Source organism: Mixophyes fleayi, chromosome 11 (genome assembly GCF_038048845.1).
Source record: "Mixophyes fleayi isolate aMixFle1 chromosome 11, aMixFle1.hap1, whole genome shotgun sequence".
NCBI lineage: Eukaryota > Metazoa > Chordata > Amphibia > Anura > Limnodynastidae > Mixophyes > Mixophyes fleayi.
In genome coordinates this window covers 88,013,605-88,030,560 of record NC_134412.1, presented here as the reverse complement: position 1 = coordinate 88,030,560, position 16,956 = coordinate 88,013,605, and the positions used below count along the sequence as shown (strand labels likewise).

Below are 16,956 nucleotides of genomic sequence, written 5' to 3'. Positions count from 1 at the left end.
TGACGAGAAACGCGGGCATTGAATCGCATCTGCGTCGACACGTCCTCACTGTACATTACCTACGTTTGTCCGCCCCCGTTCTGTCTCTGAAGTGGGGGCAGTAGTAAGTGTCATTTGTGTCCGGACATGACATTAATAAAGGGTCCCTCGTTTCTTGCGGTAACCAGTTTAGGGTGTGTAGCGAAGGGGACATGCTGCCTGTTTAAAATATATCTGACTTCGATCCACTCCATTTCTTTGGAGCCAGAACCAACAATGAGGTCAGGGGCAAACGCAGGATTTGTAGAAAGGGGTTTCCACACCAGGCCGCCAGTTGGCGTGACCAGCATGCATGGGGGCGTGGCTATAATATTAGACAGTGCTTGGCTGCTCTCCATCTCTTCCTATCCCCATAATATACATGGGCAATGCTGCGTGCACTACTGTTAGGTGCACGCAGCTCTCCCTTTTCAAGCAGGGCTGTGTGAAGCGGGAGCAGGTTCCAGCCACCTCAATTATACAGTGCCCCATGAGGGGGTTTCCAGCCACTAGAAACCCCCCTCCCCTCCCCCCTCCCCCCTCCCTCGGTTTGCCTATGGGGTTTGAGGGGGTGGGCTTGTCCGGTTATCAGTGTGGGATTAGCTCCCATTGGAAACAATACTACATCAGTGTTATTCCATACTATATCACTGCTCGAGGTTGCTTTGTGAATGGGTTTTGCCTGATTCTTCACTTGGTGTCAGATATTCAGCTATTTTTGATGACTCAGCAGTGATTCGTCTGTGTTTGTATTTTCCATTATATTACCAAATAATTATGTTTAGATTTTCCCCACAAGCATATATCTATGAGATGTAGTGCAGTCCGTGAGAAACGTGGACTAAACTGAGCCATAATTTTTCGGGGTGTAGTTATTTTTTTTTTATTTTTTTGCTGTATGCTTCAAATTCTGCAGAACTTTATAACGTGTGATTTCATCTAATCATGAAATATGTATCTACCGCGTGTTTATAAATGGCTCACAGCGTAATATAAATTCTTCATGAATCAGAATATTTCACTAGTCTTCACATGCAACACTTCTGCTGTTAGTAAGATTGTGTTGTATATTGTTACCTTGTATAATGTTTCTCTGCTAAATGTTTTGTTTACATGCGGTTTCTTTGTTACCAATTGCACAGTCCCTTCCGGGTTTCCAGTATACTGGTGTCCTATTCAAATGTAATTTTGTATAGATAGTTAAAACGTATTGCTTGATTGCAGTGACTATACAGTATGTACTAAAGAAACCGGCCACAGTCATTTGCAGCAGGAAAACTTTGTTTGAAAATGTTCCATATGGTGCAACATAAACACTTCTGTGCAAATCACCTTTTTAAATATCTTGTCAATGTGGCTTTGTGTAAGTAAATTTGTCCCCAGTGTAAAGTAGACTTTTTCTCAGTGATGTCACAGGTTCCTAGTGAATGGATAGGCTGCATTTTCAGTGATGTCATTGGATCCTGGTGATGGGATAGGCTGCATTCTCAGTGATGTCACCAGTTCCTGGTGAATGGATAGGCTGCATTCTCAGTGATGTCACTGGTTCCCGTTAATGTGATAGGCTGCTTTCTCAGTGATGTCACTGGTTTCTGGTGAACGGATAGGCTGCTTTCTCAGTGATGTCACTGGTTCCCGGTGATGTGATAGGCTGCACTCTGTTGAATATTTGTTTGGCCCACAAGATGTCTGCCTACTGTGTGAAATTGTTGCACTTTTTCATGTACTATTGCAGTATGGAGGCAGACAAACTATTGAGCTGTATCTAATGATCTGACGTGTTGTTTACAGGTACAAGAATCTGGAATTTTAGACAGCATCTCGCCAGAAGAACGCAAGAGACAAGAGGTAGAACATTTTGGGGGAAATGTTATTTATTAGACTTTATTGGTCCTTTAATTTGAAGCTAACATAGTTTTCTGATACGAGCAAATTCTGTGCAGTTCAGTATTATGAATCTAGGAATGTCTCAGATTTCTGAGTGACCTTGTTGCTTTCCCTGACTATGTGGACAGTCTACTCTTTGATAATACTGTCCTGGGCTTCTCATCCTTTCAATAGACTGCTCTCCACAGCACATACATGTCCGTGTAAGTTATGTCAGCAGCCTACTTAGTTTAAAGCTGTGACTTTCTTTTTCTTAAATTAACTGTCCATATAATAGAGACTAGAAGCAGCAGGACCTCTTGAAAGCTGGTTCAGCGCACAAAATGGCTTCCTACGCCGTGTGCATGTGACCAGTACATTTTAATATGTTGTAACCGTTCTATTCCTGCGTCCATAACTACAGTAGACAGTGCAGTATATTTAGTTTGCCCTGATTGTTCCCTGTACTTACAATATGTTATCTTTTAGGCGATATTTGAAATCATCACCTCAGAATATTCCTATCAGCACAGTCTCAACATCCTCGTCAGTTTCTTCAAAAGGTCGGAGGAACTGAAGCAAACGTTTAACAGCACGGACCACCACCATCTCTTCTCCAACGTCGCGGATATCCTGGAGGCCAGCAAAAGGTGACCAGGGGTTAAATGTAAAATGTTAAAGCCCCGCCTCCAAAGGTGATGTAATGAAAATGGGTTGGACCTGGAAACAGGACCTGCTCTGCCTACACAGAGTTGTTTGGCTGACAGTGCCGGGTGTGATGGTCAGTTTACATAAAAGTATTATTATTATGACCCCTGGGAGAATTGAGGACATTTGTTTTAGAAAATCCAATTTATCTTGTGTTGCTTCCATCATTCTGACATATTTAACTACTGTGTCCTGTTGATCTATTCACATACTTCAGATGTCTGAGACCTGTGGTTCTCCAGCCGCCGTGGAATATTAAGTCCCAGTGGGGGTGCTGCAAGTTGGTTAACCATAGTCGGAGAACCACAGGTTGACTCTTCTTGATTTTTTTTTTTTTGATTTTTTTTTTTTTTGATTTTTTTTTTTTTTTACCCATTTTGATATATATATATATATTATCCTAATTTAAAAGTTATGACTTTGCAATATTTGCATCATGTAGGAAGCTACTATACAATTAGCAGTAGACCTCACTAAGGCTCTTCAGGTCTATTTATAAGGCGCAGAATAAGAATGCTGAGGTTTTGTTTGTTTTTTTTGATTATATAAAGGTGTTTTATGCTTTCTGCAGTTTTGATAGATAATTGAGATTTCTTAGACTCATTCTCTGCTACTACTGATATTTATAGGCCCAAAATGTCAGTCAGTCCCGATCTACAAACATGACGTCGATTGGGACGGGTAATTAATCAGACTGGATAATGTCCGCAGCTGTCCGTGTATGTGGTCGTTGTCCGAATGCGCCAACGGTGCCCTATCAGATCTGGCCGTGCAGTGCCAGCGTTTAACCACCAGATCTTTTAGATGTGGTCGTGCACGACCAATGGGGAAAGAGTTCTGTCCGCTGAGCAGTCAGGATGAGCGCCCCAAGTCAGCCCCTGTGTGACCACCTTAAAAGATGTATGGATTTAAACACCGGGTAGAGCTGAAGAGATGGCTCAGTAGTTAGCACTTCTGCCTCACAGCGCTGGGGTCATGAGTTTAATTCCCGACCATGGCCTTATCTGTGTGGAGTTTGTGTGTTCTCCCCGTGTTTGCGTGGGTTTCCTCCGGGTGCTCCAGTTTCCTCCCACATTCCAAAAACATACTGGTAGGTTAATTGGCTACTATCAAATTTGACTTAAGTCTCTCTGTCTGTCTGTGTGTGTATGGTAGAGAATTTAGACTGTAAGCTCCAATGGGGCAGGGACTGATGTGAGTGAGTTCTCTGTACAGAGCTGCAGAATCAGTGGCGCTATATAAATGTGATGATGATGATACACTGTGTTTTAGTTTAATGTTGTATGTATGACTGATCTACTCTGTGAGTTTAGATGTCCCCTAAGGAAACACATTGGTGGGGAGAAGGATAATCTGATCGTCTGAGACTTTAAAATGATTAAGGGCCATTCCTAATATCTGAGTAATTTCTGATCTTTGACTGTGACCCACATTCCAGGATCAGCTGGATATTTTTCCCACATGTACGGAATGAAAGAATCCTCTATGGGAAACATCTCTTAGTCCGTTATAATGTGATCCAGATAGGAAACGGGTTCATCCATCGAATGCGGGGGCGCAGCCAAGTACGGAGGACTTGGACGGAGGTCACTCACACACACTGAGAAGACATCACACCATGAGAGCAATAGGCTGATGAAAGGAAGTCCTGTTATCTGCAGCTGGAGAGGAACGAGCTTAATATATTACATTACAGTCTTAATAAATAGTCATTGACATTTAATTTGTGTCAAATGATGCATTATTCAGAGAGATGGCACTTTTCAGGCCTTTTGTTATTAAAATGTAACAAGTTGAGAGAATACTAATATATATATTTTTATATATATATATATATATATATATATATATATATATATATATATATAATTTATTTTTATTTTATTTTTTAAATGAGGGAGTTTCTATATATTGGAACACATTTAATATATAAGTTGCTGTTCATTTTAAGTTGATTGTGCACAGTTGCTTAAAAGGTAACTACATTGTTTTTAACTAGGTTCTCTTTCCGCTTTTATTTCTGTTTACACAGAACAATAAACCGTTCTGCTTATAAAAGGTTAAGGGGTAGATTTATCAAACCTTCTAAAACGGAAAAGTAGAGGTGTTGCCCATGGCAACCAATCAGATTCTACCTATCATTTATCCAGTACATTCTAGAACATGGAAGCTAGAATCTGATCGGTTGCTATGGGCAACCCCTCTGCTTTTCCTATTTGGAAGGTTTGATAAATCTACCCCTATGAGTTTTAGATTCTACAGTTATAGAATAGATCATTTGATTAGATCATCAGCTTCAGCACATTCAAGATCCCGAGACGCCAACTCCTTGTACAGTCTGCTCCCGGCCATTGGTTCCAGAGTCCATCTTGTTCCAATCACTGCTTCGTATCTGTTATTATTTACACATTGCCACAGTCTCAGCTGGGGACGACAGCTGGAAGCCGCTGTTGGTTTAATATCCGTTCTCGACGCTGTTTGGAAAATATACTTTATATTATGTCTGGGTTTTTGTTTTTAAACCTTTCTAACCACTTCCCTACTTATACCTTCTTACTGCTTCTATTAAAGGGCCACTAAACCTGGCCTTCACCGTGCTTTCTGTTAAAGAAATCCCATAATATATAGGTAGAAGCTACAGATTCATGTCACATGTGAAGACATTGGTAATAAGACAACTATGGGGGAGGGATAAAATATCTGACCACAGAGACTGTCCCACCTAAATCGGGACAGTGGGGGGGACGGTTTGGGGTGATTGTAATGGCTTTAATCTACAGAATGAAGGCACGCTTACCTGGTTGGCTCTAATAATCCCATACTCCTGTTTATTGGAAATATTAATGAGAAGAGTTTGTAGTGAGAGCCTTTGACACCCATTTGGCGTGTCCGAAAGAGGGCGAGAGGAAAGCCTTGCGATGGAGTGTGACTGGGGATCCTGGTGGATGCGGTAAACAGAGCTTTCATACAGAGCATTCATTTGTTAAATTAACCCCTTCAGCGCCCACCCTAAACTCATTATTTCGTTTTGGTTGATGTTCTCTTTTTAATACACGCCCTGGGGTCTTTGTTTTATTTTAGTTATTTATTATCTTGTCCATTTTTTCTGACTTTTTCCGCCAAATTCAAAAATCTCCTGTCTGCAGATGAGCAGCAGATCGTGCCGTACTGTAGTAATATCATTTAGATTTATGTGAGAATGTTGTGAATCTCTGTACGATGTGATACATATAATACATATAATACATATAATACATGTGCTCCTGGTTAGAGAGACCGAGATGAGTCATTCTCCCAGCTGAGGCTGCAACTGAAATACGGACCCTACTTATCCCTTATAAACTACCAGAGACATTTATATACATGTAGCGTACATTGTAAGTGACAAACAGTGACACTTTAATTGTTATTTGATCTACTAACGAGGTAGATCATTGCATTCCGTTGATTCTTTACATTGTGCTGTCACCCAAATTTGCTGCTGATTTATAATATAATATTCTTGCTACTAGGTTCTTCCTGCCAAAGTTCTTCCTCAACTCCGTTCTCTAAATACTCTTAATGTATTAAACTCTCACCCTGGCTGGATTCTTCAGTACCTGGTCACAGGAGAGCAGGGCTGGCATCAGAAACTGTGGGACCCAGTACTAATTAGTCTGGCGGGGCCCCCCCTCCCCATACATGGGCCCCCCTCCCTCTTTGCCATACAAGCGCCCCCTATTCCTTATCACAGTACATTCCCCCCCCCCACTCCCTCATCTCACCGTAAATGTCCCCCTCTCCACTTCCCGCAAGCATGGTTAATGTCCCCCTCTCTCTCCCCCACAATCACAGTTAATGTCCCCCTCTCTCTCCCCCACAATCACAGTTAATGTCCCCCTCTCTCTCCCCCACAATCACAGTTAATGTCCCCCTCTTCCCCCCCACAATCACAGTTAATGTCCCCCTCTCTCTCCCCCACAATCACAGTTAATGTCCCCCTCTCCCCCCCACAATCACAGTTAATGTCCCCCTTCTCTCTCCCCCACAATCACAGTTAATGTCCCCCTCTCCCCCCCACAATCACAGTTAATGTCCCCCTCTCTCTCCCCCACAATCACAGTTAATGTCCCCCTCTCTCTCCCCCCCCCCCACAATCACAGTTAATGTCCCCCTCTTCCCCCCCCCCACAATCACAGTTAATGTCCCCCTTCTCTCTCCCCCACAATCACAGTTAATGTCCCCCTCTCCCCCCCACAATCACAGTTAATGTCCCCCTCTTCCCCCCCCACAATCACAGTTAATGTCCCCCTCTCCCCCCCCACAATCACAGTTAATGTCCCCCTCTCTCTCCCCCCACAATCACAGTTAATGTCCCCCTCTCTCTCTCCCACAATCACAGTTAATGTCCCCCTCTCTCTCCCCCACAATCACAGTTAATGTCCCCCTCTCTCTCCCCCACAATCACAGTTAATGTCCCCCTCTCTCTCCCCCACAATCACAGTTAATGTCCCCCTCTTCCCCCCCCCCACAATCACAGTTAATGTCCCCCTCTCTCTCCCCCACAATCACAGTTAATGTCCCCCTCTCTCTCCCCCACAATCACAGTTAATGTCCCCCTCTCTCTCCCCCACAATCACAGTTAATGTCCCCCTCTTCCCCCCCCCCCCACAATCACAGTTAATGTCCCCCTCTCTCTCCCCCACAATCACAGTTAATGTCCCCCTTCTCTCTCCCCCACAATCACAGTTAATGTCCCCCTCTCCCCCCCACAATCACAGTTAATGTCCCCCTCTCTCCCCCCCACAATCACAGTTAATGTCCCCCTCTCTCCCCCCCCCACAATCACAGTTAATGTCCCCCTCTCTCCCCCCCCCACAATCACAGTTAATGTCCCCCTCTCTCCCCCCCCACAATCACAGTTAATGTCCCCCTCTCTCCCCCCCCCCCACAATCACAGTTAATGTCCCTCTCTCCCCCCCCCCCACAATCACAGTTAATGTCCCCCTCTCTCCCTCACAATCACAGTTAATGTCCCCCTCTCTCTCCCCCACAATCACAGTTAATGTCCCCTTCTCTCTCCCCCACAATCACAGTTAATGTCCCCCTCTTCCCCCCCCCCACAATCACAGTTAATGTCCCCCTCTCTCTCCCCCCACAATCACAGTTAATGTCCCCCTCTCTCCCCCCTACAATCACAGTTAATGTCCCCCTCTCTCTCCCCCCACAATCACAGTTAATGTCCCCCTCTCTCCCCCCTACAATCACAGTTAATGTCCCCCTCTCTCTCTCTCCCACAATCACAGTTAATGTCCCCCTCTCTCTCCCCCCACAATCACAGTTAATGTCCCCCTCTCTCTCCCTCCACAATCACAGTTAATGTCCCCCTCTCTCCCCCCCACAATCACAGTTAATGTCCACCTCTCTCCCCCCCACAATCACAGTTAATGTCCCCCTCTCTCCCCCCCCCACAATCACAGTTAATGTCCCCCTCTCTCCCCCCTACAATCACAGTTAATGTCCCCCTCTCTCTCCCCCCCCACAATCAAAGTTAATGTCCACCTCTCTCCCCCCCCACAATCACAGTTAATGTCCCCCTCTCCCCCCCCCCCACAATCACAGTTAATGTCCCCCTCTCTCTCTCCCACAATCACAGTTAATGTCCCCCTCTCTCTCCCCCCCCCCCACAATCACAGTTAATGTCCCCCCTCTCCCCCCCCCCACAGTTAATGTCCCCCTCTCCCAGTAGTACAGTTACATAGTATGTATAGTGTACAAGGCACCGTATAATAAGTAAATAAAAAGCAGAAATGTAACCTAGTGACGGGATCTCTTTAAATCAAATGTCCACCCAAACTCAACATCCAGCCGGTTCCTCCATCCCCATAAGTAATTAGAAGGACCGTGGGGGACCCAGGAGATAGAGAAGTAAAAAATAATTATTTCGGAGCAAAATAAATTTTTCTGACATCAAAAGAAACCTAAACCACGTCTGTGGCCCCTACGTTATAACCTCTACATCATTGTCCTCCTGTAACCGCTGCAGCTGGAATCAGTTGGACGTTTGACCTCTGTATTTTGTGTTTTTCCAGATTTTTTGACGACTTGGAGAAACGGCACAAAGATAACCCCTTCATCAACGACATCAGCGACATCGTGGAGAATCACTCTCTCAACCACTTCCAGCCCTACGTCATCTACTGCTCCAATGAGGTGTATCAGCAGCGGACTCTCCAAAGACTGATGTAAGTTAGGACGCCCCACAGCACAGGACCAATGAGTATGTGAATGATTATACATAATACTAAAGAGGGTTATATAATCACTATATAGTAAATAATAGATGAATGGGTATCTGAGACCTTTCTTGTGTCAGCTCAAAGCCAGAACTTGTTTTGTTTTGGCTGACCAGTCCCCAGTATGACAGAAATCATCTGCACAGGTTGCAGAGTGTTAAATTCCTACACAGGCTCATGGGGAGTAAAATACCAGAAGGTTAACTGACATGCTGTGCCATGCATTTTAACTTTTTGTCCCGTATCAGAATCTATCAGAACAGTGCCGTAAAATGTGGCTGTAATGGAGAGGAGGGGCTCCATATTTGACGTTTTACATTTTTGTGTGCAGGGGATGTGTTTTTTTTAATATAAAAAAATAAATATATATATATATATATATATATAACATTATACCTTTCCAACATTTGGAAGCGGCTTGGAGGCTTGGTCAATTTCCCAGGGGGTGTGGCTCGCACAAAACTTTTTAACTTGTTTTTGTACCGGAGGGCCACATCACTGTTTTAGGATGTCCTAGATAACTGATAGCTAGAATCTGTTTGGCTGCTATTCAGTGATGCCGTCGCTCTTACCTGTTGAAAGTTTTAGTAAATGTGCCCCTTATTCTAATAGTTCTATTCTACGTAGAGCAGGAAGAATCATTACTGGGTCCGGTCCGGTGCATGTGGTCTGACGTACACCGTGATCTTTCTCCCATATGACATTATTTGGCAGGGACAGAATGGGAGTGCAGATAATGTTTCCCAGCACAGATTTGTGCTATTGTCTCCCGCACACCTTGCAATGTCAGCTTGGTTGCAATAGATCCTCTAATTTGCAACATTATGAATGTTAACCTGGAAATAAGGCCAGGAAGTGACTTTGTTTTAAAACCCCATATCAGCAGCGTAGATATAGGATTATTTTATATGGATTTACATCTGGTATGATGGCTCTCAAAATGGGGGGTACTCTGCTGTATACATTAAAGAGGACCTCCACCCAAAATGTAAATGTTAGTATTGCAGTAATACGTGCGCAGCATAAAACATATTATTTCCTCAACTACAGTGGCTGTAATTGTGGATATACTGGTCTGACTAGACTTGTGCATTCATATGTGTACGTATCTCACAGCATCGCATCTTCTGTCTGCACAAGGGTTAAAATCTCACACTGAGTTTCCTTTAACAATGAAATCTTACCCGGCTGCGATCCTGATCCAGATTATTCACCCTACAATTGTCCGACCTTGTATAAAGTGCACATGTTTGGTGTCCCTGTACTTGGGGATGTTAGCTGATGAGATTCTGGGGTAAATATCTATCGGTGCACTTATTACATACAAGTAACTATGGGAATAATTCTGAAAGTGAATTTCTTTTTAACTGTTTTTGCCTCCTGATATCTAAAGCTAAAAATATATTCTAATATACAGTCAATAGAAGATTCTCTCTGTTTTGAAAATATTTACAATTCTTAGTTATAATATCTATTTGGCTAGAAAATAAAAATAACAAAACAAATCCACATAATAAGGGGTTAAACTCCAAATATTTGGTTACTAATTTTCTATCTTCAAAACAATAGTCAATAGCAACTACCCCCCCCCCCCCCCCTTCAGTTGTTAAAATGTGTTTCAGTGACATTAGAGGCTGTAGATAAAAATATTCTTTTGCGTTTCACTCTTTTAGACTGTTGGTCTCTCAAATAACAGTGACTGCGTGTACTTCATGTATATTTCTAAATAATAAAAGTTGTTTGTTTTTAGCGTTAACCCCCCCCCCCCCCCCCCTTACAAACGTGTGTGCTACTGCCCCCTGGTGGGGAAAACTGGAAGCACTATTTTCTTTTGCATATTTAAAGCTGCACTAAGATTTGTAAAGGATTTCTTGAATGTCACATAAAATAGACAATGAGAGCCAAGCTTTTCTGTTCTGGCGAAAGTATTTCCAGCTCAGAAAGAGGGACAGCAGTAACAAGAACGAAAAATAAATGTAAGAAGACCACAATTTTGTGGTCTGAACATAGGCGTAAACTTACGACAGCAGAATTAAATATATGCAGCACAAAATAGAGCATGTACATGCAGCTAGCTGGTTGTCTCTGCGGCGGAGGGGCACACATTTTTCGGTATTTGCGTCACAAGAGAACTGGTAGAGTGGGCTACTATTCCAGGAGGACTGCCAGAAATTTGGGATACTAGACAAGCACGGGGAACCAAAAAGACCTTTGTCCTTAACACAGCATATTTGTGTGTATCTAGCAAAATGAAAACATGAGGTATTGGTTCATATTTTGATCAAAGCCTTTAAGCCTGCATCCCAGCGTCAAGGGTTATATCATTGTATGCAGGTCCTTTGTTGACTTGTATGCTTGCAAGTATGGGGAACCTGCCACCAAGGAGTGGAGTATTGGTGGAAATATGACAATGATTTCATGTGTATTATATATAGTGTCTATATGACAGCACATTGAAGATGGTGACGTTTCAGAATTCCAGGGAAGAAGGAAGCATTGAAGTCTCTGTGTCTTTGTCATTTCAGAACCACAAATGCATCCTTTAAAGAAACATTGAAGCAGATTGAGATGAAGCCGGAGTGCGGAGGGCTACCAATGATCTCCTTCCTCATTCTCCCCATGCAACGAGCTACTCGGCTCCCTCTACTGATGGATGTGAGTACTGCAGTGGACCCTTTCTAAACTACGCTGCTGGCGAAAGACAGATCAAACCTCTGCATTACCAAATGTTTACCTGAGCTGTTCTCCATTACTGTCTAGCTGGAAATGAAGATATATATTGCAGAACCGTTTTGCCTATAATGAGTAATGTATTCCATTTCATATTCTTTGTGACCTAGACCAAGGCAGTCATAAGTGGGCGTCAGCCACAATCATTGTCACTCGCCAAAAGTGTGGTTCTATTCAAGATATAACCAGCCCAATCTCCTCCCAGCACCTCAAATCTCAGTAGTGTTCGGACACAAAGGTCTGGAGAATTCAGCATTGTGCTATAAATGTGTCCACTAGGGGGCAGTCCTGGGAATCCCTGACTCATGTCCAGGGGAGTCCTAACACTGGGACCTAGATATTATCTTAATTACTAAAGTGAGAGTAAAAGGTCCCATTTTCAAAACGCACCTAATAAAACACTTTCCTTGTAACATTTATTGATTAACTTCCATCATCTGTTAATAACGTGTGCACGCTGCATTTTCTAGACGATCTGCCAGAAAACCGATGTGTACTCCCCAGAGTATGAAGCCAGCACTCGAGCGCTGAAAGCCATCAGTAAGGTGAGTGTTGCCCTAAACCTACTAATTAACCTAACGAGGTGTTTTAGGTCCGTGTATGGAGCGCCTGTCTCCGTAGGTGACCCAGGGGCTTTGTGGTGACATAATAAGGTCTGTACATTAATAACGCGCTCGTTCTGTTACTAGTTGGTGAAACAATGCAATGAGGGCGCCCGTAAGATGGAGAGGACGGAGCAGATGTACACCCTACAGACCCAGCTGGAGTTTGGGAAAATCAAGGTTCGTGAAATGGAGGATTATGGGTATTTGTATAGAGATGTTCAGTTTAATACACTGTAGTATAACAGTGCAGGATATCCTGTTATGTGACACACAGTTTAATTATTTATTTTATTTATTTCCTATTCTTTAACCAAGGGAGACCTTGCAGAGCCACAAAAAGGAAATAATAGATCTCCCCTTTTGCCAGCGCTAATAGATCCAGTGAAAACTGGATCTACTAATGCTGTAGTATCATTCCTGTTACTATTGGATCCGTTTTTCATGGATCTACAAGTGCCGCCTTGCGGAGGATGGTGATTCGGTAGTCGCTTGTTTTTGTCTGGGCTTCTATCTTCCTAGAGCTGGTAAGGCTGAGAACCAACCGGGTCGTCACTGACCGCCTATCAGCCAACCATTTGTTAGCGTCTGACTCAGGACGCCAGAGTCCCTGCGGGGCCCGTCGTGGCCCCAACCTCCATGGTGTGATGTTACACAACTAGGGCAATATCATATAAAATGATATATAAAATATAATACACTATGGGGAGTATTCAATTGTTAGCGAGATCGCTGAAATACTCGCGCTCCAAAAATATTACCGTTAATACGGTAATATCTCGCTGCTGAAATCCAGCGAGTAAATTACCGTATTAACGGTAATATTTTTGGAGCGCGAGTATTTCAGCGATCTCGCTTACAATTGAATATCCCCCTATGGGGGGGGTAACAATTGAATGACTCCAATGTATAATACCCTATAATGTCGTTATAGGTCCCCCAGTACATAATTGCAGAATAGCCTATAATGTACCTGGGGATGATATTTTAGTGTCAACTGCGTTCATTGACGTAAGCTCCATGACTGTCCACCGTGCCTCTACCTATCTCTCTGCCGCCCTCCCCAACATGGCGTCGGGTTAGATGCAGACGACCGAGTGAGTCCTCTATGTATATGTGACGCTCTCTCTCTTCCCGTAGCCGTTCCCTCTGATCTCCGCCTCCCGCTGGCTCCTGAAACGCGGAGAGCTGACACTCGTGGAAGAATCTGGACTTTTCCGGAAAGGCTTCGGGAGACCTTCCTGCTACGCCTTCCTGTTCAACGACGTTCTCATCATTACTAAAAAGAAAAGGTAATTACAATGCAGTAGAATAATGTTTCATTTCCCTGTGGTGCAGCTTATTATTTTTTAAAAAAAATCTATAATGCATCGAAATGAACTTTTAACCTTTTAAAGTTTTGATACGGAAAAGCAGGGACACCCTCGTGAGCTGAAGTTTGCTCATCCCTGTATTTCCGTCTAGGTACCAGGTAAGGTAAAATCGTTCTGGGAACCTCTTACTGCTGACCCTGTTATTTTGGGTGTATGAGGAATCTGAATTATTGTAAAATAAACATTGAGAGTTAAAAGTCTTGGGTGCAAAAAAGTGGGCTGTCTTGGAAAAATCAGGACATCTTTCTAAAGCCATGTTAAGGTCATTCGTGTGATTTTAGCTGGCAGTGAGCAGCCTATACGTCATAGGCAAACCAAGGGGGGCGGTTACTAGTGCCTTGAAACCCCCCTCCAAGCCTGGGGCACTGTATAATTGAGGTGTCTGGACCCTGCTCCCACTGCACACGGCTCTGCTTGAAAAGGGAGAGCTGTGTGCACCTAACAGTAGTGCACTGAGCATTGCCCATTTATATTATGGGGATAGGAAGAGTTGGAGAGCAGCCAAGCACTGTCTAATATTATAGCCACGCCCCCATGCATGCTGGTCACGCCCACTGGCGGCGTGGTGTGGAAACTTTCCTCTACAAATCCTGCGTTTGTACGTGTACTGGGAACCAGTGACATCCCTGAGGTAGTTTGCGAGACTCATGACGGCAGCCATTTTGAATCACTAGACATCACCATGTACCTCAGTGATGTCGGTGCTCCCAGTGTAGAGACTATTGGTAAACTGACAAATAATGTGTCTGCTTCCTTTATAAATGGAGCTGCTTATATCCAGCTAACCGAAAAAGAAAATGGCTACAGCATGCCCCGTATTTCTTTATTCATGGGTTTACTATGGTCACACACCAGAATTAATGTCATTGTAATGCACCCGTTGTCTGCACACACTGGAGGCAGCCATTTTGTGGGCCGATATTTATGAAAGGTGCGGCCTATCAACTTACTCAGTGACGTCGCTGATGCTTGAGGTGAAAAGTAAATGAATAGACCTCTTTATTGATAAAACGGCTGATTTTAATGTTTATATTACTGACTGCGCCATTCTTTAACACTCCTTTAATTACCAGTGATGACAGCTATCTGGTGATGGATTACGTGAAGACGGATCAGCTCGCTGTCGATAAGATTGACAACGGAGAGATCTCCCCCTCTGTCAAGTCGGGGAGCACCGGAAGCCGCAGTCCCACCGGTCCGTTCCCGTTTCAAATTTCGATGAGGAAAAACAGCGAAGGGCGACGAGAGCTGATTGTTCTGGCAACTGACACCTTGTGAGTGGTGTTTGGGGGGGGTCTGTGCAGGGGGCCTGAGAAACCTCTGGTCTGAGAAGGTATCTTAGTCTTCCCTGTCCTAAAGTCATCATCATCATCACCATTTATTTATATAGCGCCACTGATTCCGCAGCGCTGTACAGAGAACTCACTCACATCAGTCCCTGCCCCATTGGAGCTTACAGTCTTTATTCCCTAACACACATACAGAGACAGAGAGAGAGACTAGGGTCAATTTAATAGCAGCCAATTAACCTACTAGTATGTTTTTTGGACACCCAGGGTCTGATTCATCTTCAAACGCAACGTGAAAGCAACTTGCATTTAAAAAAACAAAACATAAACGCACATAACTTGTGCGCCTGTATTCAAATACAAGAGGATCTCAAGAAACGTTTCCATTTGAATCTGGCTATAAGTTACTTGCTGCATGCTGCCAGACAGAACACACTGCAGGATACATACATGCATATATATTTTTTTTTAATATGAAATACATAAATCAGGGTTCTCTTAAAATGCATTTTTATAGTTTCTCTTGCACACACATGTTGTGAGATACATACGTGTAGTCATCGCTATCAGTTGACGTTTACACTTGCCCTGTAACTGGAGCAAATTACACAGCTAAAAAAAATCACGTACCTAAAAGATGCCCAGAGCTTGAATGGGCGGCATGTATCGTGTGCCATGTATCGTGTGCCATGCATCGTGTGCCATGCATCGTGTGCCATGTATCGTGTGCCATGTATCGTGTGCTGGACCTCAGAGCGCCCTTACTGTACATTTCTTACGTTGTTCCTCCGCTACCCACCCCGATACGCCCTGCAAGATGTAGGGGGTCGTAAGTGTCATTAGCGTGCAGTTGCCTCCACTGGCATAAGTGCTATTCTGGTGCATTCGCTGAGCTTTTTATCACAAGATACGGCACACAAAGGTACTTTTGTTCAAGATGATTCAATCCCCCAATGTCTCAATTTTTTATACAAGATCCTTCCTAGAGCCCATTATATTAATATTTCCACCAACCTTTAGAAGAATTGTTTGTGTAATTATTTCTCCATCCTGTGTATTACAGCTGTATCAGGGCAGTGTGAAAACCACAGTGGAATGATCCATGTGCTCTAACTCTTGGAGCCCTTGGCTTCTGCCTGTGTTGCCTGCTTTATATTTACGCTTGTCTTTCATTGTGCGCAGGAGCGACCGGGCGAGATGGATCACGGCACTCGAGGTCAAAGAAGAACATAAGCGATATAGTAAATCCAAGACCATGGGTAAGAACAGAATAGGGGGCTTATTGAAGCTTCCATATTAAAGTCTAGTCCAGATGTTCTCAGAGTCGAACCCCAAAACACGGGTCACTATTGTCATTTTTAGTAAGTCCCCATCATCCTATTTGTAAACCCTTTGTGTACGACCAACTAAATATTAACAATGTTCTAATACTATTATTAGATGTTCTTTATTACCTATTAATTGTATTTGTAAAATTATATACTTAACTTTTAATTACATTGGAAACAACAGCAAAGAAGCAGAAAGCAATTTAAAAAAAAAACAAAAAAACATTGTTGGCTACAAAAGCACTTTCACAACATTATTTGGGTCATGGACGAAAACAAAAGTTTAAAATCCACTGTTCCGGCCTATATATAAACCATACTGGAGATACCCAGATGTTATGGAGCAGAGTAAGTTGGGGGATTTACACTTATACGCTACCTGCAGTGGGGGAAATAAGATCCACAACATTCAGTAGTTTGTGATAGGTCATCTTTTTTTAAAAACTAGCTTTAGCAACTTGTGGATTTCCAGGGTACTGTATGTCAGGCTGGAAAAGCATGCTGGGAATTGTAGTTCCACAACAGCTGGAACATACCAGTTACCTGTGTTATTGGGATCCCACATTTTATTATATCCATTGAACTCTCATGTCTGTGGCCAAATCACTATGACAATGGTACAATATTTTCTGGTTGAAACTTTGCTCAGTCTTCCCTCTTATTGTGTCCTCTAAGATCAGGGTCTTGGTCTATCTAGCAACAGTTCCCATCGAAGGGTAATATGTAAGGGGACCAAGCGATCCTCTGTAAGGGGGGACCAGCACTAC

The 16,956-nt window shown here is 43.4% G+C and overlaps 1 protein-coding gene across 1 annotated transcript in view; it reads left to right on the top strand.

The window, feature by feature from the left end:
- Positions 1 to 16,956, top strand: part of ARHGEF16 (Rho guanine nucleotide exchange factor 16) — a 43,985-nt gene that overhangs the window by 24,527 nt on the left and 2,502 nt on the right. Inside the window, exons 5-13 of the mRNA XM_075190158.1 lie at positions 1,810 to 1,866; positions 2,374 to 2,534; positions 8,664 to 8,816; positions 11,393 to 11,522; positions 12,068 to 12,142; positions 12,287 to 12,379; positions 13,340 to 13,491; positions 14,646 to 14,846; positions 16,044 to 16,120. Coding sequence (XP_075046259.1) covers positions 1,810 to 1,866; positions 2,374 to 2,534; positions 8,664 to 8,816; positions 11,393 to 11,522; positions 12,068 to 12,142; positions 12,287 to 12,379; positions 13,340 to 13,491; positions 14,646 to 14,846; positions 16,044 to 16,120 — 1,099 coding nt within the window. The remainder of the gene's footprint in view (positions 1 to 1,809; positions 1,867 to 2,373; positions 2,535 to 8,663; positions 8,817 to 11,392; positions 11,523 to 12,067; positions 12,143 to 12,286; positions 12,380 to 13,339; positions 13,492 to 14,645; positions 14,847 to 16,043; positions 16,121 to 16,956) is intronic.